The sequence below is a fragment of the Agelaius tricolor genome, unplaced genomic scaffold, assembly GCF_023055355.1.
Source record: "Agelaius tricolor isolate 1412-34295 unplaced genomic scaffold, bAgeTri1.0.p SCAF_14, whole genome shotgun sequence".
Classification (NCBI taxonomy): Eukaryota; Metazoa; Chordata; class Aves; order Passeriformes; family Icteridae; genus Agelaius; species Agelaius tricolor.
Genome location: NW_027269274.1, coordinates 10,805,605 through 10,830,862, shown reverse-complemented (window position 1 = coordinate 10,830,862; position 25,258 = coordinate 10,805,605). Strand labels below are relative to the sequence as shown.

The following is a 25,258-nucleotide window of genomic DNA, read 5'->3' as shown; positions in this document are numbered from 1 at the left end:
TGGAGTGTGCCTGGGCATTGCTTGTTCTCAACAGGCTTTGGTGCACTGGGCATGTTTGCTGGCCGAGGATTCCTTCACTGACACTGCATTTCCCTTCTGGGAATTGGAGGTTTGAGAGTGGCAGGGAGAGGTGGGGAAAGGGAAGCAGGAATGTGCCATGTGGCTACAACTCCACAGCAGCTCAGGAGGTGAGAAGGCACAGCCTGTAGACAGCTGTAGCCTTGTGTCTTTGGACCTGCCTTTGCAGCCAGTGTCTCACAGCCTCTCACTCGACCCTTTCTGACCCTGTGCAGACCCTCAACTGTGTGAACCCTGAGAATGAGAATGCCCCAGAGATCCCTGTCAAGGTGCTCAACTGCGACACCATCACGCAGGTGAAGGAGAAGCTGCTGGACGCTGTCTACAAGGGTGTGCCCTATTCCCAGAGACCCAAAGCTGGAGACATGGACCTGGGTAAGAGAGAGCCCAAGCACTTCCCTGGGAGGAACAGGGATTTGGCTAAGAGCAGAAGTGCCAATAAATCTGTGCAGGGCAGGAAAATCAACAGATCCTACAGAAGCACTTTTGTGCTTGTTCAGTCCACTTTTCCCATGCTGGTGGCATTGACTGTGTGTGGGGAGCCTGACATGAGAGTGTGGATCCTGCCAGTGGAGGAGGTGGAGAGGAGAGCCCCCTTTAGTCTTCTGGGGTCTGAATTGCAGGCTTGAGACACCTCCAAGGAGGCCAGCAATACTTGAGAGCAGTGTTAATAGTCCTGTTCTTAAAGGTGGGACAGAGGTGTGGAGAGTAGCAAAGGTAACAGTCACCAGGGTCAAACTGGTGCTGTCTTTCCCTGAGTACTTGGATTTGTCCAACACATTGATAGCCATCAGCCCTGGGCCTCAGAGAGGGGTGGGAGCTCTCTTAAGCTGATGCCTTGGGACTGTGCTCTACCCTTGCCTTATCTTTGTACTCCTGTTATCCACTAACCACGAGCCCTTTTCCCTCACGGGGACAGAGTGGCGGCAGGGCAGGATGGCCCGCATCATACTGCAGGATGAAGATGTCACCACAAAGATTGACAATGACTGGAAGAGGCTGAACACCCTGGCCCACTACCAGGTAAGGCTGTCCATGATGTAGAACATGGAGCAGTCACCAGCTGCTTTGAGCTTGAGCATCTTTTCTCCCTCCTCAGCTTGGTCAGGGCCTGGGCTCAACTCTCCAGGGCCATGGCCAGGAGGTCTGCAGTCACTTTCCTGCCTCCACCTCATGTTTGTGCTCCTTTTAAATGGGATGTTTCCAGGGCTCATAGAGGCTGTTTTCCACTCTGACCTTACTCTGCCATTTTCATGCTGACCTTCCTGGTGTGTTCCTGTTCTTCCCCTTCCCCCAGCTGTCACAGAGATATGTCAGGCTCCTTTGCTGGAGATGATGTCCCTGGGGTGGTGGCAGTGTCACTGCATCCCTCTGGGGCTGGTTTCTCCCTGTGCTGGGGCTGTTCCCCCTGTGCCTCTCTGGTGTGGCAGCCTGCTCAGCCCATTCCTGCCTGCAGGTGACAGATGGCTCCTCGGTAGCTCTGGTGCCCAAGCAGAACTCAGCATACAACATCTCCAACTCCTCCACCTTCACCAAGTCCCTCAGCAGATATGGTGAGTGACATGGGCATCCTTCTCTGGGCTGGCTGGGGAGGTGGCACTGGGCTGGGCAGGTGGACCAAGGCACAGGGCAAGTGACTATAACTCATGTGAAAAAATCCTCCAGACTCCCAGCCCTCATGCACAATTCTGCTACTTATTCTAGTGTTGGAGAGGGAGCAGGTGCCCTCAGAGCCATCTTTCTTTGCAGTGTGTTGGGCTCAGGGGAAAAAGGCAAATGTTAGATGGCTGCTGTTAAGGGATGCTTTCCCTTTTATTCCCCTGAAATCTAATTAAAATAAGCACAGAGGCACTTAGCACTTAAAAGAGCAGAGTTGAAAACACCCACGAATGTACTGGCAGGTGTACTTCAGCCTTGGTTTGGAAGGGAATAGTGTGATCAGGAAGCATCTGTGATCCTGGCACTTGTGTGCTGGGAGCAGGACAGGCTCTGCAGAATTCCTTCCATGGCTGTCCTGGCCCCTGTACATCAGCCAGGCTTGCGTGTGGCCCAGCAGGCTGTGAGGAGGTCACAGCAGAGCTCCCAGTTCATGGTGGCTGCAGACGCTGAATCCCAAAGCTCCTGTGGAGGGAAGGGGGATATGGGGCTGGTGGTGAGGCAGGGGTGGCAGGGTGGGAGCATGCCCTGTGCTTGCAGAGAGCATGCTGAGGACAGCCAGCAGCCCTGACAGCCTGCGCTCACGGACCCCCATGATCACCCCCGACCTGGAGAGCGGCACAAAGCTCTGGCACCTGGTGAAAAACCACGACCACATGGACCAGCGGGAGGGCGACCGCGGCAGCAAGATGGTGTCTGAGATCTACCTGACCCGTCTGCTGGCCACCAAGGTATGGCCCAGAGGCCCAGAGCTGGTGCCTGGCTTTGGAAATCTGGGTGGGGATGGGTAGTGATTTGAGTTGTCCAAAAGTGGTAAGCACTGCTCTTTTGTTAGCCTCCTGCTCTAGCACAGGAAGAAGTCCTCACCTGGTCTCTTTTCTGAGCTGGAGGTGAAGGGTTTGTGTGTTGAAACCATCAGTGAATATTCCCTGAGTGGATTTTCCCGTTCGCTCTTTGCACCTTTTGGTGTTTTTACTATTCCCTGTATCCTTGAGCAGCTGCTGGTCTGCAAAGCAGAGATGCCCTGGCATAGGTGCCTCTTTGGTGTTTGGGGTAAAACTGCATAACTGGTGATGTGGGAAGGATGATTACCCCAGGCATTTGGCACTGCAGCATGTTCCACTTCCTTCAGCACATACAACACTTTTTTGTTTTGTATGGTGTTTTTCTTGGTATACTTTTAGCATGCCAGATCATACAATGAAGGACATACCTCATCACTGCAGTGTCTGTTTCCCAGTATAAACCACTGAAAACCAGCAGGGTTACACAGACTGTACTGTGCTGCTTTTTCAGGTGTAGGAATAGAAGTTAAATTGGCTTAGAGGCTGACCATTAGTTAAAGACCCACCTCTCTGCTGACCCAGGGTGTTGCTGAGCAGCCCTTTTCTCTTTCTCCTCCCCAGGGCACCCTGCAGAAATTTGTGGATGACCTGTTTGAGACCATCTTTAGCACAGCTCACCGTGGGAGTGCACTGCCCCTCGCCATCAAATACATGTTTGATTTCCTGGATGAACAAGCTGATAAGCATCAGATCAATGATTATGATGTCAGGCACACCTGGAAGAGTAACTGGTAATGGAGAAGGACAGTGGGCTGGGGGGTGGGCTAACAACATCACAGCTTCCAAGCCCTCCCGCAGGGAGGAGAAATATGAACCTGGAAATGATCCAGGACAAGAGGCCCATATCTCTGTATTTAGGGTGTGGGTAAATCCCTTGCATGCCTTCCTTAGCAGAAAAAATCCCAGGAATGCAGTTCTCCCTCAGCCCTTCCCCAGATCCCAAGCATCACGCTCCCCCTGATGGCTGCAGTCAGTGGCTCAGGGCTCTGTTCCCATCTCACCTTGGCCTCTCCATCCTCCGGGCTCCTCCAGGGATGCCAGCCCCAATTCTCATCTCTGCTGTCCTGAAGGTGTTTCCACACTCTTGCTGTCACTCAGCTGTGCCCAAATTTGTCAGCAGAGCTCTGTGTGCACATCCTCCCTGCCCTTGCCTGCAGAGCCAGCCCCTGCTCTGCTGATTGCTGGCTGAATGCTGGGGCGGGGCAGCCTGTGACACTCCTGGGTGCTGTGCTGGGGCTTCTGCAGGTGTTGGCTCCTCAGCCCCCTTTGGCATTTTTCATTTCTGCTGCCTCACTGATTTCATCTCTCTGATTTTACTGTGACTGGAGACGGGTACGTATGTTCCCCGTGTCTGGCATTTGTTAAATGGCAGCCAAATCGCTTTTGTGTAGTTCAGTAACTGTTTGCAATTAGCAGGGCAGGAAAAGAAACATTTTTAAATGGAGATGTGAGAGCATGGAAGTGCTTGGAACTGATTTATAACTCAGCTTCCTATATTAAAAGAAGGAGTGAAAGGCAAGGGAGGAAAAAAGCCCCACTCTACAGGGGCTGGGCACGCAGGCTCTTGCATACTAATGCTTGTGCTTATCTCTGGGCGCTAATTCGACATGTGGAGCTAATTTCTCCAGGCCATTCCCTTCACAAATGAAATATGTACATGCACCCAGTACCCTCATTAGGAAAGTCCTGGGGAACAAAGTGTGTTTTCTTTAAGATAAAAGCATTCACTGGATGTAGGTGCTGGGGGATGACAGAGTGAGGAGGATTTCTGATGGGGGAGGCTCTGAAGTGCTCCTAGGAGAGGAGAGGGCCAGCAGGATTGGGAAGGGGAGCCATGGAGGGTGGCATGTGTCTGTCAGTTTGCAGCAAACAACCCAGTCGATGGCTCGCCAGGAGACCTGCTGTCTCTACAGCTGAGAGCTTTATTTCCAGCATCTGAGACCACCTAAATTTTCCTCTGGTGTTAAATGTGCTAATGAGTCCCTTGAGGAGTCCAGCTAACTCCCTCCTCTGCCACGGGAGATGTGTGAAATGCCACACAGTGCCTTCAAAAGGATTATTAATGTAGGAGAAAGGGACCATGTCTGGTTTGACCCACGGGCTCTCCAGTGAGAGTGGATCCTTGGAGAAACCACAGATCTGCACTGCCCTGGTTTGCCTTTGGGGATGTTGGCAGTGCTGAGGAATTTCTTCATGGAGAACTGCAGCCTTGTTGGGGTGGGCAGGGGGGAGTGGCCATTTACCCAGGGTGTTTGCATCCCTGGAATGCTGGGAAAAGCAACCTGCCCAATTCTGGGTCATGGGAAGCTCCTCCACAACTGGAGGTGCATTATGTGCCAGCTGCCCTGCAGGGTGTGGTTCAGGTGCTGACTCCTATTTCCTTCATCCCTCAGTCTACCTCTACGTTTTTGGGTGAATGTGATTAAAAACCCCCAGTTTGTGTTCGACATTCACAAGAACAGTATTACTGATGCCTGCCTATCCGTGGTGGCTCAGACATTCATGGACTCCTGCTCAACTTCTGAGCACAAGCTAGGAAAGGACTCTCCCTCCAACAAACTACTGTATGCCAAGGACATCCCCAACTACAAGAGCTGGGTAGAAAGGTGAGTAGACTTGGCAATAGCTCCTTGCTTCTCCTGGGGGACCTGCAGTGGATGCTCATGGATGTGGGGATGTGGGTTGTTGGGAGGGCTCCTCTTGGTAGCTGACTGAAGCAGGACTGTACTAATGCTCACACAAGGTGGTCCTCTTGTTTGGGGGATGATGCTTTCTCATGATTGTCTCCTAAAATGAGTTTGCAATGGTTGTTTTAAAGAGCTGTTTATGACTTGCTTAAGGGGTGCTAAAAGCAACCTCCACTATTAGGTTGTCTGATGTTTTCTGTTGTAAAACCTTGGTCTGTACTAGGGAATTACTAACACCTCGCTTGATTGCTTTTGAAGAGCAGTGAGAACTCAGCCTTGGACTAGAGAAGTGCTTTTTTTTGTATCACAACAATACATGCAGGTTTTGCTGAAATGCTTGAAAATTATCATTTCCCAGTGCTCAGGCTGCAGTCCCTGTGCTGAGGAGCAGGGAGAGGAGCAGGTCCCCTGACATCTTCCAACATCTTCCACCTTCCCTGTTAGCTGAGGAGAGATGTCCCTCTGTCCTGCTGAATTGATGTAGTGTTAAAGGTTCAGGGTTTGAATGAGACTGTTTGCAAATTGATGCACTCAGGCATAATGCCGTGTTTAGCTTTATCCTTTTGGGAGAGAAACCTAGGAGATGTCCTCCAAAGCCCTCCAAACAGAGCTACGGTTAAAATGTTGCCATCTTGTGAAGTGGAACTTCTTGAAACTTAAAAAATGGAAGATTTCAGGTTGCTGTTGCAACTTTTCCTTCGTGATGATGTGCTGGGCTAAAGATGATTCTTTTTTCTTAACTGAGGGCCCTTTTTCAGCATCTTGACCAAATACAGAATGAACTAAATGAAGGATGACCGGACAACAGTAAATGTCATATTTTCTTGTTTGCAAGGGTGGAACTTTGTAGCCTAAATCATCCTTGGGTACTGTTTGTACACAGATATTTTTGTTGCACCTTGGCATGCTTGCTGTTTCACAGGCAAGTGCAAAGACAAGTGTCTTCCCTCGAGGAAGGAAGGGCTTGGATCAGAAGGAAAGGTGCCCCTGAAATATGATGCCTGAGTTGAGAGATGAGCTGCATTGTAATAGGAGGAAGTTCTTTGCATGGGGCTTTGGAGTGGGGTCCCATAGGAACATCACAAGCTTCATAAGGTGAATTTCTCTGACCTTGCCATCTCTATGACAAAAATATTCAGCTCTGTGTGTGTGCCTGGAAGAAAAAAGGTATACAACCATTTCAGAGTTAACTATTGGTCTAGACATTCTGCATCCCTGGGGGAGGAGGTGGGAGATCTCAGTGGTGACGGATGTTCCTGCCATTGCTTACCTCCAGTATGGTCCCAGAGGCAGATGAGCAGGGGGTAGAGATGTCCTGTGCAGGGGGTGACTGTGTCTACTACTGGTCCTCTGCTGCAGGGATTTATGGCATAATCAGCATTTCTGGCTTTTGGCACAGTTATAGTCAGAAAGCTTTGCAGAGGAGGGATGGGAGTGGTGTGGGGGTGGCTGAGTGGGACTGCCAGTCCCAACAGCAGGTCTGTCTGCTGCTGTGGCTCAGGCACCAGCTGAAAAAAGGGCATCCTGCCAATCTGAGGCAGGAATAGCACAGGGAAGGGCTTAGGAAGAGGGAAACCTTCAGAAACCCAAGGGGACTGCTGCTGGGGTCATAGGTGTCCTCTGGAAATGGATGGTGTGACTGGAATCTTGGTCCATGTGAGCCATGCACATTGTATTGAAAAATGATGGTTTCTTCCCATCTTGTATGTCATGATAACACCTGGAGCGTGAAACTGCTGCTTTAGGAAATGTCACTCTGGGATGTGAGATTTCTCTGAGGGTGTAGGAGATGCCTGGTTTAGTCACAGGTCCTCACCTCAGACCACTGCTCTCCTGGCAGCATCCAGAAATTCTCTTGCATCATTTTCTGGGTATGAATGAGCGTCTTTGTAAAAACTGCCCAAGTAGTTTATCACTAGTTGAGTTCAGTGCAGTGGGATGGAGTGGGTCCTCATATTCATCTTCTCAAGTGGTCTTGCTGCCATCTGCTCCTGTCCAAGTGCTTCAGCAGTGTTCCATCTCAGCGTTCAGCTGAGTGGTGCTAATCACTGTACCAGAAACTTTACCAAGTGGGGAGTCATGAGGAGCAAAGCAAACCTGAGAGAGGCTGGCACTCTCTGTTTCCAGGTGGAAATGCTGGTAATACTGCTCCCTGGTAGCAGCCAGAGCTTGTTTGCTGTTGGTGGGGTTTCTTTTAAAATGAGGCTTGTGGACACAACCCTGGCTTCCAAAAAGTCCTCAGCAGCCAGTCCACTGGTGTGTCTGCTTGGTGTAACTCTCCTGCTGTTGGGATGGTGCAGCTTTGTCCTCTCAAGGTTGTGATCAACATCCTGTTGGATATTCTGTTTTTCCACTACCACAGCACGTGTATTGCTGCAGGGGCAGGATGTCACCTTGTCATGTGTTCACAACCTAGGTATTTAACTGAATGCAAAGGGCCATTGTTGGCTTTAGGGACATGGTGACCGTAGGAGAGTAGTAGCAAAACCTTGTGTGCTACTGCAGGTGTGGAGGGTCCTGGTGCATGTAGTTTGGTGGAAAAACATGCCAATGGGATGGGAAGGACAAAAAATGTGTAGGTTAGGAGAGGGTGGAAAATCCCTTAGAGCAAGATTGCTTGGCTTCTCAGCATGGTGAGCAGAACTGGACTGAGCTGGGTGCTGCTCTGTCAGGAGCACATTCTTAACTGTGTTGACTGCTCTGTGGGGTGCTCAGAGACCTCTTAGTGAGCAGTGTTAAAATGGGTGAATGTATCTCACTGCTTGGAGGAAAGATGCTCTTCACTTGCCTTTCCAGTGGCTGTTCTCTGTGACCATTGTGGTGGGGACCCGTCACTTCCTGCCTGTCCCTGTTTCTGACCCACCCCTCTGTTCCTCCCTGCAGATATTATGCAGATATAGCTAAAATGCCAGCGATCAGTGACCAGGACATGAGCGCGTACCTGGCGGAGCAGTCACGGTTACACCTGAGCCAGTTCAACAGCATGAGTGCCCTGCACGAGATCTACTCCTACATCACCAAGTACAAGGATGAGGTAAGATGTGGTGAGGCACAATCAGGTCCTGCCACTTGAGTCCTTTTGTCCTTGTTTCTGCAGTCCCCTGCTTTTTCCTATAGAAAAACGCTCCATGAAATGTGGAATAGTAACATATTCCACATCTGTGCTTGGGCTGCTGGAGAAAGAAAGGTTTGGGAGGCATGAAGCCAGGAGCTGGAGTGGGCAGTGCTCACTCATTCCTCATATTTTCTGCAGTGAGTAATGTGGGAAACACCTATTTTTCTACACATTTGGCACATGAGCTCCATGAGGCTGCAGATTCCCAGCATTATCTCAGCGTGCTTCCCCTATCCACTGCCACCAGTCCTGCACCATGGTGGTACCAGTGCTGTGGAACTGTACAGGTGGTGTTTGGCTCCTCTCCCCAGGGATCTTAGAGGATGTGGTGATCTCTCCAGTGCTTGTTTTGTGAATGTCAGTAAAGATGGTTAAAAACTCCTCTGTTGTAATTGATACAAATTAATTTCTCAAAACTCTGCTCAAATCCGCAGCCTACGTCTTATTAAAGCAATAAAATATGTAACTACAGTAAAATATAGGTCTATACACATAGCAGGATAGTACAGATTTTATTGTCCCAATAAAGGAGTTGATGACTATATTTGAATGGTGGCTAATTTAAGTGACAGAGTGCCAGAACATCTTCCCACTCAGAGCCAGGAGAGGAAATGGGGTGCCTGTTGTTCCATGCAGCAATCCAAAGAGGCTTCTCCCAGTGCTTTGACGTGTGAATTTAAGGGGTCCATAAGCAAGTTGCAGCAGACCTGGCTCCTGGGTTTAAGGTCAGCTCTGGGATTGTGGTGGCCAATATCCTATGGAACTCAGTGCTTTACAGGAGGGAAGAGGAGATCCTGGTTCTTGTGAAGATGCTGTGTGGTGGTCACCATGCAGCTGGTGGCCATGTACTGATGAACATGCTGCTGGGACCTCTATGCCAGTCCTTAGATGATTTTGGATATCACATCCCTGAGGCCCCTGTTGCTCTGGGAAATGGATTGGCCATGAAGGGCTTTTTGGGGTTTTACAGTTTGTACACAGTTCTGTGGCTACCATGAGAGTGAAAGTGGAGCAGTCTGGAAGATCTAGATTTGCTGTGGTCCGGCTATCATCCTTGAGCCATCATCCAGTGCTCACTTCCTCCAGGCTAAAAGTCCCACAATCCTTAAATAAATCCTCCAAGCCCTGGGTGAGAGCATGGAGGGGACCATGTGAGATGAACCCATGGCACTAATGAGCTGCTCTTTAGGGGCACAGGTCCTCTTCTTGCCTGCCAACAGCAGCCTGACATCTGTTGAGTGTCTTGCTGTTGCCTGCTCTCTGAGCATCACAAGTGTGTTCACAGCTCTCAGGAACTTCTTTTATTATTTGTAATGGGATTAATAAATCGCAGCTGTTCCCTTTGTTTGTTTTCATCATTAAGCACAATTATATGCAGCCCGATTGCACCCTCTTTGATGCAAAATGGGAGAGAATAATTTTTCCTGTTGTTCAGTGCAATAATATGCTGTCATTGGCTGTGAATGAAAATCATAATTAATTTTCATTTGGGTACTTGCATCTTGGTAATCAGTGGTCCTGGCTCCTTACAGCAGGTGACAAACCTGGGTGTCTCTACACTCAGCACAGGTTTCCTTTGACTGCATTGTTTCCATAAGGCTGAGATAAGAGAGGAGTAAATAAATGCATGGGCAGTTTGGGAATCATTTGGCACCTCAGCATTCCAGGATACACCTCTGTCTGCTTGGGAGAGGCAGAGGAGGCAGGTAGGGGGAATAGGCTTCCCTTCACTTCTCTGACCAATCTCATTCGGTTCCAGCTCAGGCACCTTTCAGGCATGTGGGGTTTTGATTTCTGTGTGTCACTACAGGTATTTTACTCTGTGTGTATAATGAGGGCTAAGAGCATCTGTGGAGATGGATGGGGGGGAGTGTTCCCACTAGCAGGTTTGTGGCAGAATCTATGAGTTCTTCCCAGTCCAGCTGCTGCCCTGGGATGTTGCTGCCAGAGGAGGTAAATCAGATGTGTTCAGCTGATGCTGGTGATATTCCCCCTCCTCAGGAGCTGACACCAGTGCCCAGATGTAGCTTTCCCTTCTCTTTTTGGGGGAGACTCCTGATCAGGCATCTCTTGCTGCCCCAGGAGACAGAGGCCAGCCTGGTCCTGCCCCAAAATAGCCTGGGGGAGACCCAGTCTCCTGGTGGTCAGAGGCTGGTTGTGGCAGTGTGGTGGATGCTCCTCAGCGTGCTCTGTCTGCCTCTCAACAACTCGTCAGCGCTGCAGCAGCTCTTAATCAAAGGGAGCTGATTCCCCATTAAGAAGTTACCTGTAGGGCTCCTGATGGACTTTGCCTGCCTCCTAGTAAGTCTATTAATTATACAACAGTTGGTTTCCAATTATGCAGCCAATGAAATGGTTAATCAAGTCCCCTTTGACGGATGCCTTGATATATAATTGCAAAAAATTTGCTCTCTCAACTAGCTCACCCGAGGAGATGAGATTTCTGTCAGGTTTGTTTTTTTAAATCAGCTTTTCTGCTCTGCTGGCATGATGTTACTGAGACGAGACTCCTGGCTGCTGGGAGGGCAATTGCCCCTTTGTTTTACATTTTGTTACTCCCTTTTCCCTACTCTGAGTCTCATTCTCTATGCTAGTCCTTCCCCAGCCCTGGGGGCACGGTCACATCCAGCCCAGGGCAGGGGACTGTCCCTCCAGCCTGCAGTCTATCATCCTTATCAGCAGCTTGTTTAGAGAAAGGATTTCAAGGGAGGAAAGTCATTCTCAGGTGTCTGTGGGTGCACCCCTTGAACAGGACTGGGGGCTCCCAGGCTTTGCTGGTGCATCTGTCTGATGTCTCCTTCCATCACCCCACTGTCCCCCAGTTGGGATGAAATGAGACAGGTTTTAGCACTGGTGGCAGCTGAAGCCTTGTGGATTTCGTGTTTTTGTGCATGTGGAACCAGTTCATGGTTTGATTGTGGTCTCTGAAACACAACCCCTGCTTCCCTGAGGCGTTACAGGATTGTTGGAGTCACAGACATGGTGGGAAGGTGTCATTGGCTTAGATTTGGGGTTCACAAACAAACAAATGTGTTTGTGTTTTCTTCATTTCCTCATTGCAAGTTGGCTTCTCATTAGTGTCAGGCAGGTCCCTGGTGTCACTGCAGACTCTTTGGGAGTCCCAGTGGGCTCGATTTGTGGATGCACCACTCACAGTGGCGTCTTTCACCTTGCACTTCCTCTGGCCCTGTTGGGGTACAAGAGCACTTCCCGTGGGGCCACATCCCCATGTCCTGATGCCATCAAAGAGTCAGAGTGCCACAAGGAGCCGCTTTGGGTAGGAGGGCACCTCCTCACTGTCTCCTCCCGTCTCTCCCCAGATTTTAGCTGCGTTGGAGAAGGATGAGCAGGCCCGGAGGCAGCGACTGCGGAGCAAGCTGGAGCAGGCGATCGACACAATGGCCTTAAGCAGCTGAGAAGGCAGCGGCAGCGCCAGCGTCCGGCAGCGGGGCGGCAGGACGGACGGACAGATGGACGGATGGACAGAGGGAGGGAGGGAGGAAGGACCGGCCAGCGGCAGCCGCGGGCACAAGACTTTGGGGCTGGGACCGGCCGGGCCCGCGGGAGCTCCCCACGGACACCCAGAGAAACCTCGCGCTTAGCGAACAAACCACAAACCCCGAGGGCGGCAGCAGCAGCAGCGTCCACGGAACTCCCTGACCCACAGACAAAGCCCCAGCCCCACGGCAGGCAGCAGGGACCTTGCAGAGAGGCCACGCGGGTGGAGGAGAAGGGGCTGGCCTGCCCCACGGACCTGCTGGGCACCCCTGGCCCGGGCAGAGCCCCTGAGCCCGCACGGAAGGAGGGTCGGGACCGCGGGGCTTCCTAGGAAGGCGTTTGGATGTTGTTGTTACTTTGGTGAAGGGAGGGTGGGTGGGCTCCTATTTTTACTGTACTTGACTTGCTCTCCCTTCCTTCCCCCCAGCTGTCCACCCCCTCTCCTCCTCCTCCTCTCTCTTTTTCTGTCTCTGCCCCCTTCTCTCTCTCTCTCTGGCCTTCTGCCACTAGTGTTAACTGCTATATTTGCACAATTTACACGAGACAAACAAAATTTTTAATTTAAAGGGAAAAAAATTATAACAAAAAATGGGAGGGGAAGAAACTATTCCGAATTTTTTGCAACAAACTAACAAAAACGATTTTAAGAGATAAGCTAAAGGACTCATGCTGGGGAGATTTGGGGTTGGGGCTTTAGGGGTGGGCAGGAAAGGGAGCTTTGATATTTCTAAAATATGTCCTGTGCCATGTTTTATTTGAATGTTGTTTAGTGCGAAAAAAAAAATTGAAGAAAAAAAAGTTGGGAGTTTTGTTAGCTGGATAGATGCTGTTATTTTAATGCTGCTGAGTGGTTCTGGAGGTCAAAATCAGAGAGGAAAGGGAGATCCCAAGGCTGGTTTTTCTTTTCCTGGGTGATTGCTGAGGGATGGTTGGTGTTTTGTTGAGCTTGTCCTTGTTTTCCCGGTTCGGTGGCCGTGGGGTGGTCTGGGCAGTGCTGCCTGCTCCTGCCTGTCCTGGGATGATGTGGGGTGGAGGATGGCTGTGGGGCCTTGGGGGCTGTCAGGAGGGTTGATGGAGAGCCAGCCTGGCTTTTTGTGTCAGATTCTTTGGCACTGGAGCCGCCTTAACAAAGCCCCTTTACGTTTATTTTTGACCATCATCTTTTTGTGCTGATGCAGGGGAAGAGACCAGATCCCCAGTGAAGGGGGAGGCAGCTCCTCTGCTCTCCTGACTGGGATCCCCCTGGCAAACCCCACTGGGTTCCCAGCCCATGCAGGGACTGGGATTCTGGGTGCCATGGGGATGTCACCTGCTCTTTCACCTGGGGAGCCCAAACGTGTGCAGGACCTTCCACCCAAGACTGACCTTTCTTTCTCTGTCTTTTCCTTCTTTCTCCCCCTTTCTCTCCTTGCTGTCACCCTGTCTCCCCTCCGCTGCCTCTGCCCTGAAGGGGCTTCGCTGGGGACCTGAGGTCTCTCCCTCAGCTTCCCCCTTGGAAATGTCAGTTCCTTGTGGGTTTGTGCTTTCCAGAGATGAAAAGGTGCTGAATGCTGCCCTGAAGGGCAGCAGGTGACCAAAAACTTCCAAAAAAAAGAGCAAAACCCTTTCCTTTTCTGTACTGAGAGCTCCTGTCACTGCCCAGGCCACAGCACATGGGGCCACACTCTGCCAGGAGCGGATGGCTGTCAAAATCCAAGTGGAGAGAAGCCCAGCTGATTTCTGTCCATTCCCTTAAATTGCAAGTTAAGGGCGGGGAGAGGGAGAAATAATGAAGTTTTTAATTAAAAAAAATAATAAAAGTGTGTATATATATATATGTGGTTACAATCTAATTCTCATGCCCCAGTGGGGTGCTGTATAGTTAACTGAAGGAGAATTGAACCAATATAAAAATGAGATGAATTTACACAGCCAGTTAAAACAAAACAAACAACCACTGCAAAAAAAAATTTAAAAAAAATTAAAAAAGGATACCAAATGGTGTGGAAGGAACTTCCAAGCCTTTCTCACCATGCAGAACAACCGTTTGAAGCCTGCACATCTCTCATTATGTTGTAATTTTGTTTGGTTTTGTTTTGTTTTAATAAGGAGGGAAAGGAGAGAAGATGCTGATTAAAAAAAAGAAAAGAAAAAAAAAAAAGATGACAAAAGAATCCAACCACAACAGCAAAACTGTTTGAAAAAGAATTTATAGTTGTTTCCCAAACCTACGAACCCTGAGCTGTCGCTGGATTTCTGAGAGCTGTGGGCTGTTGCATGACTGTGCTAGATTTTAGTCTGAGTTGATCTTTTTAAGAAACAGAAGAAAAAAACCCATAAAACAAAGAAACTGCGAGTATTGAATATTAGAGGTTTGTTTAGACCTGTTACCTTTTTTTTTTTTTAAATTTGAAATTATTTTGCCACTTTCTCGTCCAAAAGAAAAAAAGAAAAGAAACAGCAAAAAGAAAGACTTTAGAGGTTCACATCTCAAATGTGGTACTTGGAGAGCCTTAAAGGACAGCTGTGTGCCCTGTGCTGGGGCCACTGCTGGCTGCCAGCATCTCTCTGGGTGCTCTGGTGGGACAGAACCCTCTGGGGTCCCTTTGTAGGATTCCCTGCTGCTGTGGTGGGGTGGAGGGGTGCCTGCAGTTCCCTTTGGTGCAAAACTTCTTCCTTGTGGCATTGCTGGCTGCCTGGTGCTGGTGGAGGTCCTGGAAATGGCGCAGAGGATGGTGGCAATGCATCGGTGATCGCTGCGGTGTGATGGAAGGGGAGCGATGCCTTTGGGGTCTCTGTCCAGGACTGGAGAGGGTTCTGCCTGTTGCACTGGTAAGAGTGTCTTGGGGAGCTTTGGTTGCTGTTGGGGCAGCCAAGCACATGGGTTTTGTGGTGGTTGAGAGGGGATGGAGATGTGTTTCTAAGAACATCTCCCTGAAAATTTCCTTTTTGACACAGAGGGCTGGAAGCACTGTTAATTGCTGAGGTCTATTAGCCTGTAGCTTTCCCATCACCAGTGCTGTGGGTGTCCCTCAGCCAGCCTGGAGGGACAGATGAGTTTTTTGACCATGGTGGGTCTGAGATGGATTTGGGCAGCAGAGAGGCTCCTGGGGGGGGTTCATGCTGGGCAGGCTGGCAGTGCCATGGTGTGGTTCTGCTTTCTGGGCTCCCATTGTGCTGTGACCTGACTTCCAGCCCCCTGGTGATGCTGACTGCCCATGATCCTTGGGATGAGTTCCCGTTGGCTTCCTCCTGGAGAGCTTTGGGGTGTCTGTGGTTTGCTCAGCTGAAGGGTGCCCCAGCAGCTCCTCACTGCTTGGGGGTCCCCTTGCTGCCCCTAACAGGGGGGGTGCTGGTCAGTGGGGTGGGCACTGCAGTGCTGCCCGCAGCCTCTGGTGCTTCTTGGTGCTACCTTTGCCTTTCGCATGATGCCCAGCGTCCTTAATTGTGCCAGGCAGCTGCCCACCCTCCCTTGACCAGCCTGGTGGGGTCAGAACTGGCCCTGTCAGACCCTGCCTCGAAAGGGGAAAAGGTGTGGAGAAGCTGGGAAGCATCCACAAGACCCCTCTTCCTGCCCATGCCCCAGAATGGGGTGAGATGGAGAAGCACCCCTCGTTGTGAGCCTGCATTTCCAGAGGCAGCTGCACCGTGCAGGTTGATCCCCCACCACTGCAAGCAAAGGGGTCCCTCCCTGCTCTTATTGCCTTTTCCTTCAGTTTGGGGTTAAAACATGTGCAGTCCTGCCTGGCAGTGTCCCCCCTAGCAGGAGCCCCATGTCACACCCAGCCTGGGGACAGGGAGCAGGGGGATAGGTGGGGACCCTGCAGGCTCACCCGCTCCCGACCAAAGCGCACAACAAGCTGTCCTTTAAGGAAGCAGGGGAAACCCAAGGTGGGCCCAGAAAGAGGCAGAGAATTCTGGTAGTTTTAGAAAATTAAATGGGGAAAAAAAAGAATCACACTCTGGAGTCCTGATTCCCTTTCTGTGATTGTTTCAGACTTGAAGCAACAGGCCAGCGTGGCTGGTCAAGCGCCCTTTGATCGTGTAAATATCCTGCTATTTCCTATTTTAATGTTCTTCAGATTTAGTACTTGTAAATAAACACATGCATCAAGGAGAGATTAAACATTTTTGCTAAAGCTGGTGTTTTGCCTGTGTTTTTGGGGGTGATGTGGGTGCGTGGAGCAGGCAGCTTTGGGAGCAGTGGGTAAAACTGTGGCTGTGCATGGGGGATGTGGTGCAAAATAGCATCACAATGTGCCAGCAATGCAGTGCATGTGTGGCTGTGGGGTTCCTGAGGTGTGGTTGTTAACACCCACCAAAGGAGCTGCAGATGCTCATCAGCCCCTTTCCTGGGTGGCTCATGTTAAATTGTTTTAAACCATTTGATTTTACTCATCACCTTTCAAACTGCTCAGAGCTGCTGGTCAGACGCACAGGAGCTGAGCCTGCCACGCTGCAAGCACAGAGAGGTAGATACCTGCCTGACTCTTCTGCCACTCATTGGGGTCCATGGGAACCAACCAGGGCTAGGGCAGCTTCACTTCTACCCCTTGGACCTCCTGGCCCTTCCTCTCATGGGACATAACAGGGTGACAGCACAAGTGCTTGGGAGGAAGTGCACGATGCTGAGATGATGCTGTAGTTGTGTCTCTGCAGGCTCTGCATGCCACAGGGGCATCTTCTTTTCCAGCTCCTGATCCTGGTCTTTAAAGCTGTGTCACCCTGTAACTCTGGGTACCTCCAAAGTGCACTGTAGTCTCTGCAGGGTCCCAGAGTGAAGCACCAGGAGAGGAAGCCCAGGGCAGCAGCCGATCACCTCAGCACCTCCTCACAGGGGGACCTTCCCCAGTGAGCTCGGTGGCTGTGGCAGGTGTGGGGAGACATTCCTAGAGAGGAGGGCGTGAATCCCTGGAGTGTGGCGTCAGCAGGAGCCCAGCACACACACCAAAGTCACACAAATTAGGCTGCTTTTTTTGTTTTTTATTTTTCCTTAGCTTTTTCCTGCTCTGGGGCCAGTCTTCTGAGAGATTGGGCTGGCAGGGCTGATGTACTGTGGATGCTGAATACATATTTTCTCTGCATTTAGTGTGTGTATAAACTGGATGTTTTTCATGTTTTCTCTTGCAGTTTTTCTATTCTCCAGCAAGAACATCATCGGCAGGTATTAAACATCCACTATTTTTGCCATAGCATCAATAAAACAAAGATTGTTTTGATCTTGCTTTCCTATCTTTAAAAAATAAAGTTTTCTTTTACCAGCCTTTCAAATGCTTAAGAAAATCACATTTTAACTAAATTTTGATCAGGTTTCTGGGAGGATTTAATTGAGGGTAGCAGGAAAAAGACCCTCATCTTCCCCAGTTTTTTTCTGCACCAAACACCATCCTCATGGCCACATGGGAGCAGGTGGCAGCTGAGCATCAAACAGGTGAGCACTGTGGTGGGTACAGAAACTGTATTTAAATAAATTGTCAGTCCAACATATAAAGCAGCTTTCATTGCTTTTTTCAAGGCGTGGAGATGAGGGTGTCTCCCTGAAGAGACCTTGCTGCACCTTGGTGCTTTTCTCTGAGCCCTTTGCAAGCAGGATTTTTAAAATCCTGCTTGTTCTATTATTTTACCAGGGAACAAAAACTTGTAAACCTCCTGGTTGACCTAATAAATAAATAAATGAATAAATAAATAAATAAATATCTAGTATTTCACCATCACCAGGGTGTTCTTCAATACAAATTGCACCAGTTTTCCCAAGGAGTAAGAGCTTCTGGCAGGAAGCCAGGGCCTCCAACGACAGCTACAAATGTCTTTGTTTGCCTCCTCAGTCCTGGAGCAGAGCTAACCAGAAAAAGATTATCATGGCCTGCAAATGATTGTGTAATCCACAAATGCACTTTATTTGATTAAATGATAAGATGAGAACCTCCCAGCAATAACATACACCGCTGCCGCCTGGGACGGTGCTAATCCAGCAAACCTGCAGCAGCCTCCTGTGGCTGGAGCTGGCTGGGTTTGGAGGTGGAGGCAGCCCTTCCTGTGGCCTCCCTGGCTGACCTGGGCCTCTTGGAAATCCCCCTGCCATCATCTCATCCAAACCAGGGCTCCAGGTGAGTGGTACATCCCAGGGCACCTGTGTGGGGTCTGAAGGTCTCATCTTGGGCTCTTTGCACAAAAACCTCTCACCAGCATTGTGGTTTTGTACTTTCCCTGGGCCCCTCCTTGTCCTCCTGCCCTGGGAGATGATGCTGCCCTGCCTTTGGGTCTCTGTATAATCCTTTGCTCATCTTACCCATGCAGTGAGGGCCAGGACATGCAGATGGTGGCTCTGCTCCTGCAGAACTGCGTGCTCAGGGCCACCTGTCACCTCAGCTGTGGTGGGCGTGGGACATGGGGACCCACAGCCTGCAGGCAGGGACACTCATCTCCCTAGGCACAGTCAGGGACAGCCACATGCTGGTGGTGCCAGGGTCAGTTGTCAGTAAAGCTTCTCCTGCCTTTCATGAGTTTTGCTCCAGAAAGAAATGAGTGCTTGGCTTGTTCAACACCTCTTTGACCTGTCCTTGATGTTCCCCAGTGTGTGTTTGCTTCTGGTGTCACCACTGCTGTGCTCAGAAACCCAGAGTCATTAAAAATTACTATAGATTGATCCTCTTCTTCAAGTTGAATCTAAATGTCACCAGAAATATCTCCCTTGCCCACCATCCCCAAATTCCAGCAGTGGCCACCTGCCCCTTCCCTTCCTCTCCTGCACCATCACCCTGAGCAGTCCTGGTCCTTATGCTGCTGCCCCATGGCCCAGAGACCCACAAATGAAGGGAGCAATTAGCTGGGCTAATTGGGCTGTCCCTCATTGCCCCCTGAGCTCTGTAATCCTGCAGGACAGGGATCTGCCACATCTTCAGGGGAATATGGGCAGGTCCTCAAGCAGCCACTTTCCATGGGAGAAAAGCTTTACTTCTCACACATTATATATATATATATATATATATAATCCATAGTCTATAATCCAAATGTATATATAAAATTGATAACTATGAATAGAACAGAATATAAATTAAAACCCAGCTGGAGCATTAACATGGGCTGCAAGTGCCAGGCCATGTGCTGTCTTCAGACATTGCACAGGAAAGGCCAGAGCAGCATCATGTGACCCTGCAAGTTGAAGGATACAACGGGGGGTTTCTTCCCCCTCAGAGGTGATGATTAAGTTTCTTCTGAGCTGCTAGAAAGAGAAAAAAAAAAAAAAAAGAAAATCCATAAATTTTGAAGGCAGTAAGGGCTGAGCAGAGCAGCAACCCCTTTCTCTCCCTGCCTGGACTAATGAAAATCACAGCCATGCTGGGAGGCAACTGGTTTATGTTTGTTCTTTGCTTTAAATGTAGTGGTAAAAAGCCCACAGTTTTGGGCATGGATGGGAGGTGGGATCATTAGGAGGTGGCAGGCAATGGCTGATACACATTAATGTGCCATGAGCAGAGCACCACTGCGTGGGGTTTTTTTTAACTGAGGCAAATTATTGCTTCAGGAAAAAGACTGTCTCCCCTGGTGGAATTAGAGCTGGGGGAAGGGGGAAAATTGATTTGTCTCAAGTTTTATTGCACCAGATTGACAGCTCAGGCTCAGCAATCTGCCCCCCTGCAGAGCCATGGGGCAGAGGGCAGGTGACATGGCTCTGGGCACTGCCAGCTGCCCCTTTCCAGAGGATCCCCCTTTAGAGGGGGTGGCAGTGGGTGCAGTGACCAGTCTGGAGACCATGACCACTGGGAATCTTGGCTGTGACCGTCAGGAACAATTTTTCCATAGAGTGAAGTCAGCTGAGAAACATTGCTGCAGGCATCTTGCCTGTTTCTGTGCTCCTCAATGGTTTCGTGGTTCACCACCCCATTTCTGGCACAGGTGGCCTGCAAGGTCACCCTAGGCTGGCAAACCCTGTGTGTGGGGGAGCTGCACTTCCCTGGGTGCTTTTGAGGTGGTGACTGATGTGACCCTGCATGTGCTATTTCTGGGGGCTCTTCCCAGCAGTAACCCCGTTGCAATGGGCTTCAATGGGCCTTTCCCTCCCTCTGCTGGAAAAAAGCAGATATGTCCAGTGTCCATCCTTGGGACCTGGATGGCAGCCAGGGGTATCTCCTGTCCCCTTGCTCCAGGTGCAGTCCCTCAGCAGCTGTGGTGTCTCTAGCAAGGTGTCTGCTGGTGAGGGATGGGAGCTGGATGGGTTATTTAAGTGGTCACCTCTCCCATTTCACAGGGGATCACAATGCACACTGTAAAATAAGCCAATAGCTCACAGACCACCCAGATGAGTCCCTGTGGGGAAACTGAGGCATGAGGGCAGAGCTGCTTGGCCCAAGGTCGTACAGAAGGTTGCAGTGGGGAGGGAACCACTCACAATCAACACTGAAATCCCCAGGACATGTGCTTTGATTATGGTCCCAGATGCCTGGGTTACTTTGGCTGTCACACTATCCTGAGCTGGAGTTTTATTTCTTCCTCAAACTGTTTTTTTTTCCGTTTTTTATGAACGAAATTCTCCCTTCCCAGCTCCTATTCTCTCAGGGGCTCTTCCACTCAGCAGTAGCCCAATTTCCTTTTATAGCTCGTACAATGACTGTCCTAATTACAATTAAAACCGGGAACACTCTAATCAAATCTTTTACTATTCTAGACAAATTCAGAAAATGAGTAAAATTAGTGACACATGGCGCAAAAAAAAAAAGGAAGAAAAAAAATGTCCGTGAGCCAGTGCTAACACAGAGAGAGTTAAAGGGGGCAGCGGGATTTCTGCTCTCATCTGCAGTAATTGGTGATGGGAGGAGGCACTGTCACCACTGGGGAGCAGGACTTGAGCATCCCTGGGGGTTCCTCCATCCTGCTGACCCTGTGCTAGCTGGACCCACTGGTCTGAATAATCCCCCCCAGGAGTTACCATGGAAACAAAGCCTTTTGATGGTGAAAACCTTCAGCATCAAGAGTTAATCAGACCCTAAATGAAAACGGGGTTAAAGGCAGAGCAGGGATGTGTGAACAGTGGAGTCGCTGGGGCAGAAGAAAGGCAGAGAGTGGAGAGTAAATAATAAGCAAGGAAGAGGGGTCTGATGTCTTCTTGAGCTCCAGATGATGGCCAGAGGGGTTTTACTGTGATGGGAAATCACAGGGGTAAATTAATAGGCTGGATAATTATTTTTAATTTTCTGAAGGGCTGGTTGTATGATTTTACCACCCTGCACCAGCTCCCAGATCTGGGTGCTGATTTAGCAGGGGAAACTCCCCACGCTGTGAAGTGGAAGGTTGGGCACGTGTCCCACCTGGTGGAAAGGTGGCCCTCAGCTGGTGGCCTGTCAAGGGACAGGGCTTCAGGCCAAAATGGGGCTTGCTGGAGTGGAAGGACTGCATGTGCAGTGGGCTGGCTCAACATGTGTTATCAGTTTGGGTATCTGAGCATGCTACTCCAGAATTGCCAGCTAGAAATACATGATGTAGAGAGGTGGGCTCCCTTGTGTTTGTGTTAGGGAGGAGACAGAGAGAAGGATTTATGGGTACATTTCTTGGATTAATGCTCCAGGATCACGTAAGTGTTGGAGAGGTAGGATGGAGGCAGAGCCAAAAAGTTCAGCCCTTTCTGTTGTTTGCTGCTCATTTGGGGTTACAGATCCTCTCTGAGTGATCACTGCTGGCTGTCTCTTTCCAGTTTGCAAGGGATGGATAAAGGGCAGGGACGAAACTGAGAAAGCAAAACTTGGAGCACAGTTCCTACCAAACGATGAAAATAGTACAGTCAGGGCAAGGATGTTTTTTCTGCTAGAGGGAGGAGGTGTTTGTAGTTAATCCCAGTACTACATTGTTACAGTGGCCAGGATTTGTGAGGTCCCTTTGAATGGAAGGGAGAAGGACAGGACACCATTGTGGAGAGGAACCTGTGTTCATTTTTAATATCAGGATGTATGGGAAGTCAATACTGGTTGGGAGTTAGTGTTACACTCAGGGATGGAGTTAAAAAGAAAGATCTTTGGTGTGGAGAACTGGGTAGAGCAGAAGAACTCCCAGAGAGCCAGGGCTGTTGGTGTGGCTGTGTTTCATGTTGCCTGGCATCCCAATTTTCATGTGATTTGGTATCATGCAAGACCTCATGTTGGACCTGCCCAGTGCATCAGTGCTCTCCTCATCCTAAGCTGTGGTGTGGCATTTCCCTAACTCCTTTTCCAGGAATAACTGTATGTTTGCACTCATCAATGGCAATGTGCAACAGCACTTCCTTCACTCAGCAGGTTTTTCCTTCCTTGTTGCAGTATAATCAATCTCCTTTCTACTGGTCCTGCTCAGCAGAGAGGTGGAGACCAGATTGCTCACAGATGCTGTTTTTGGAAGGACATCTAACTCCAGGTCTCAGTTATCTCCAACTTTCCCCTGCACTCTTTAGTTTTTGGAGATGTCTGAAGTTTCAGCAGTGAGGGAAATAGTCTTGGACAAAATGGGAGATCGAGCACCTTTATGCCTTAGAGTTTATCAGCTTTCCATTCTGACCATGCAGTCTCACAGCTGGATGTGCCCCGAGGCCTCCCAGGATGGAGGGGCACCTTAGAGCCAGGGGTTTGCTTACAGTACATGAACAAGGAGCTGGTTGATCTCCTCACTCCTTCCCTTCACTCTCCATCTTTATTACTTTGTCACTGTACTTTCAAGTATAACACTTAAATTTTATAGGTCTGAAGCATGAGATTATTCAGTTTTCTTTATAGGCCCAGTTTGATAAATCCATTGGAAGCCCGTGCTGTGGTAATTGAAATGCACTGCCTGGGGAGGAGGGAATTTCTGCACTGGCTTCAGCCTTCACTTCTGACTGCTCTGGCTGGCTGTGTGGGCAGGACCCAGCAAAACCTGATGGGATTCACAGGGCCTGGGGGCCCAGGTGGGTCTGGATGAGATGGAGCTGGGAAAGCTGCTGGAACAGAGCTCTGTGAAAATGTTAATTCCATGTTCCTCCTTTTGTTCTGATCTTTCTGACCCATCCAAGCCCCAAGGGCTGTTGAACTGTTGGGGCCCAAATTGAAATGACAAATTACACAGAAAGCAAAAGGATGGCCAGGAGCTCAGTGTGGCTGCCACTAGGATGTTTTACATGCCTTCAGGAGCAGCATTTGATAATTCACCCCTGCCCGCATGGAACACACAGCAGATAAATTTCTCAGCTGCCTCCAAATGATCAGAGGCTGAAAGAAGGTTCTGGGGGCAGAAAAAACCTCTTTGAAGGGGTTTGACACCTTTCTACTGGAAGGGATGAGTGTGGGAGACTCTCACCTTTGCCATGGTAGTAGGAGAAGACTGTCTTGAGGAAAGTTTTGGTGGGTCTGAGGCAGGAGGAGGGTTTGGACATGAATTTCTGGTTCACAAGGCTTCTGGGAGCCACTCAGTTTCTCTCTCACACCCCATCCCACCTTCATTTGGGGGGGATTTGAACCAAAGCTTTGAGCTTTATGTTTATTAGAGGACAATATATCATGGTGTCTGTGACAAGGGGGACCTGGTGCAGTGAGCCAGGTCCCTGAGCTGTTCCCAGCCTCATGTTACAGCTGTCCTTGATGTCCAGCTCTTCACTTGAAGTTTGTTAATTGATCTTGGTTCCTGGCATTAGATGAATCTACGTGTGGCAGACCAGGTTTCTTCCAGCATTAACTCTCAGAGGAGCAGCATTCCCCAAAAGCACATGGTCTGAAAGCTGACATCAGTTTTCCCATTTAAAGAAAGGCTCTCTCCTCAGGGATCAGTACTATGATGCAGCAATGCCTGGGGCTCCAGGGAAAGCTGTGGAAACACCACAAGTGCAGGGACCTCTGGGTCAGGCTCCCGAGGGTACTGTGGTGAGAGGCTGCTGTGCTGAGTGTTGGATTGAGGTCTTCAATCCGAATGTTGTTTGAAATTTCCTCTCACTGTTCAACAAAAAAATGTCAGTGTTGTACTGAAAGCAACATCGATCCTGTGTGACACCAAATATTTTGCAAAGTCTTGGAAAAAAATTGGTAAAGTTGGTTATTTTTTGTTGCTTGAAAGGTTTGGTTTGGGCTAAAATGATGCTATTTTTTTCTCAACTGAAAAGTTTGAAAAATGCCACAGCTGGGTCTAGTGAAGACCTCACTAGATGGAACTGATCAGGTGTGAAGAGGCAGCAGTTTCTTGATTTCTGCCTGCCCTTAGGGCAAAAAGCTGAGTGCAGGGAGTATGTTTTGCAGGCTGATTCAGGAGATGATCCTGTCTGCTTGGTGCTTCCTTGGAAGAGAGGACAATCCCTTCTGCTTGTTCCCTGCTGGCTGCAGGGATGAAGTGAGGTGGCATATCTGCCATTGGGAGGTGCATCCCATAGCCTTGACTCCAAACTTTCTCATTACAGCCAGGCTTTGCATGGCACTGGAGGAGGGATGGGACTGTCAGTTCATTGTTTCTGCTGGAGAAGTTGCCCTTCTTTTCTTATTTTAGTCTTCATCCCCAAGGGCTGTTAATACAGCATTTCCCAGAAGGGGTAAATTTAAAGCAAATTGAAGTATATTATTATAGTTTTGGCTCCAGTAGGTAGAACTATATAACACTGACTTCATTTTTTATTTCTCTCTCTCTGCACAGTGTATATCATAGACCGTCATTGTATTTAAATAATAGAGCAGAACCAGGATTATTTTGTACACTTTTTTCCTCCTCTCTGATCTCCCCATTGAAAAATGCATGGAAAGCAACAGATGTTTCGACTTTGTACCTTGAACCTTCTCAACTGTTTGAAGATTTGATATGAAGTTCTTTGAACATCAGTTTCAGAGGAGACTCTCTTAGTAACAGTTGCCATGCAAAATTCATAATTAATGAAGATTTCAGGGTTATGGTGGGTTTTTAAAATGTTATTTCTTTATTTGTGTTATTATCTTGTACTCTTAATCAGCTTGGAGGAGGGGAAGCAGCCAGCTGGAAGAAACAGCCTCAAGTGCACCTGGGCGTGTGGCACTGGCTCAGGGTGCCTTCTCCAGGCTGGGGGGCTCAGGGGTAGCCAGAGGGCCTCTCTGACTGGCCGTGGAGGCACGGATGCTAATTGAGGCAGGAGCTGTTGAAAGGCACCTGGTAATTAGTTGCTGGGGTTCAGGCACTTACCTGCCCAGTGTATCAAAGCAAGAGCTGATCTAACTTGGAGGACTGGATTACCCTCTAGTGGCTGCAGATTAAATAAAGGAGGGATGTGTGCTTCTTGCAGACGTGGCTCTGATTTACTGAATGCTCCTGTCCAGGGGTGCACTGTAGAGGGCGAGAGGAGGTTGCAGGGGAGTTGACACCAGTGCCATGGGGAATACTGGGATGCAGAGCCCCCCAGGAAGAGCACCAGTTGCAGAGTGATGCAGATGCCCAGGGTAGCTGCAGTGTGATAC

At 49.5% G+C, this 25,258-nt stretch overlaps 1 protein-coding gene across 1 annotated transcript in view; it reads left to right on the top strand.

Moving 5' to 3' along the window:
* Positions 1–15,997, top strand: part of PLXNA1 (plexin A1) — a 115,436-nt gene extending 99,439 nt beyond the window's left edge. Inside the window, exons 25-32 of the mRNA XM_071439649.1 lie at positions 294–453; positions 998–1,101; positions 1,535–1,631; positions 2,275–2,465; positions 3,141–3,310; positions 4,973–5,185; positions 8,150–8,300; positions 11,702–15,997. Coding sequence (XP_071295750.1) covers positions 294–453; positions 998–1,101; positions 1,535–1,631; positions 2,275–2,465; positions 3,141–3,310; positions 4,973–5,185; positions 8,150–8,300; positions 11,702–11,797 — 1,182 coding nt within the window. The 3' untranslated portion in view covers positions 11,798–15,997. The remainder of the gene's footprint in view (positions 1–293; positions 454–997; positions 1,102–1,534; positions 1,632–2,274; positions 2,466–3,140; positions 3,311–4,972; positions 5,186–8,149; positions 8,301–11,701) is intronic.
* Positions 15,998–25,258: the final 9,261 nt, after the last annotated feature.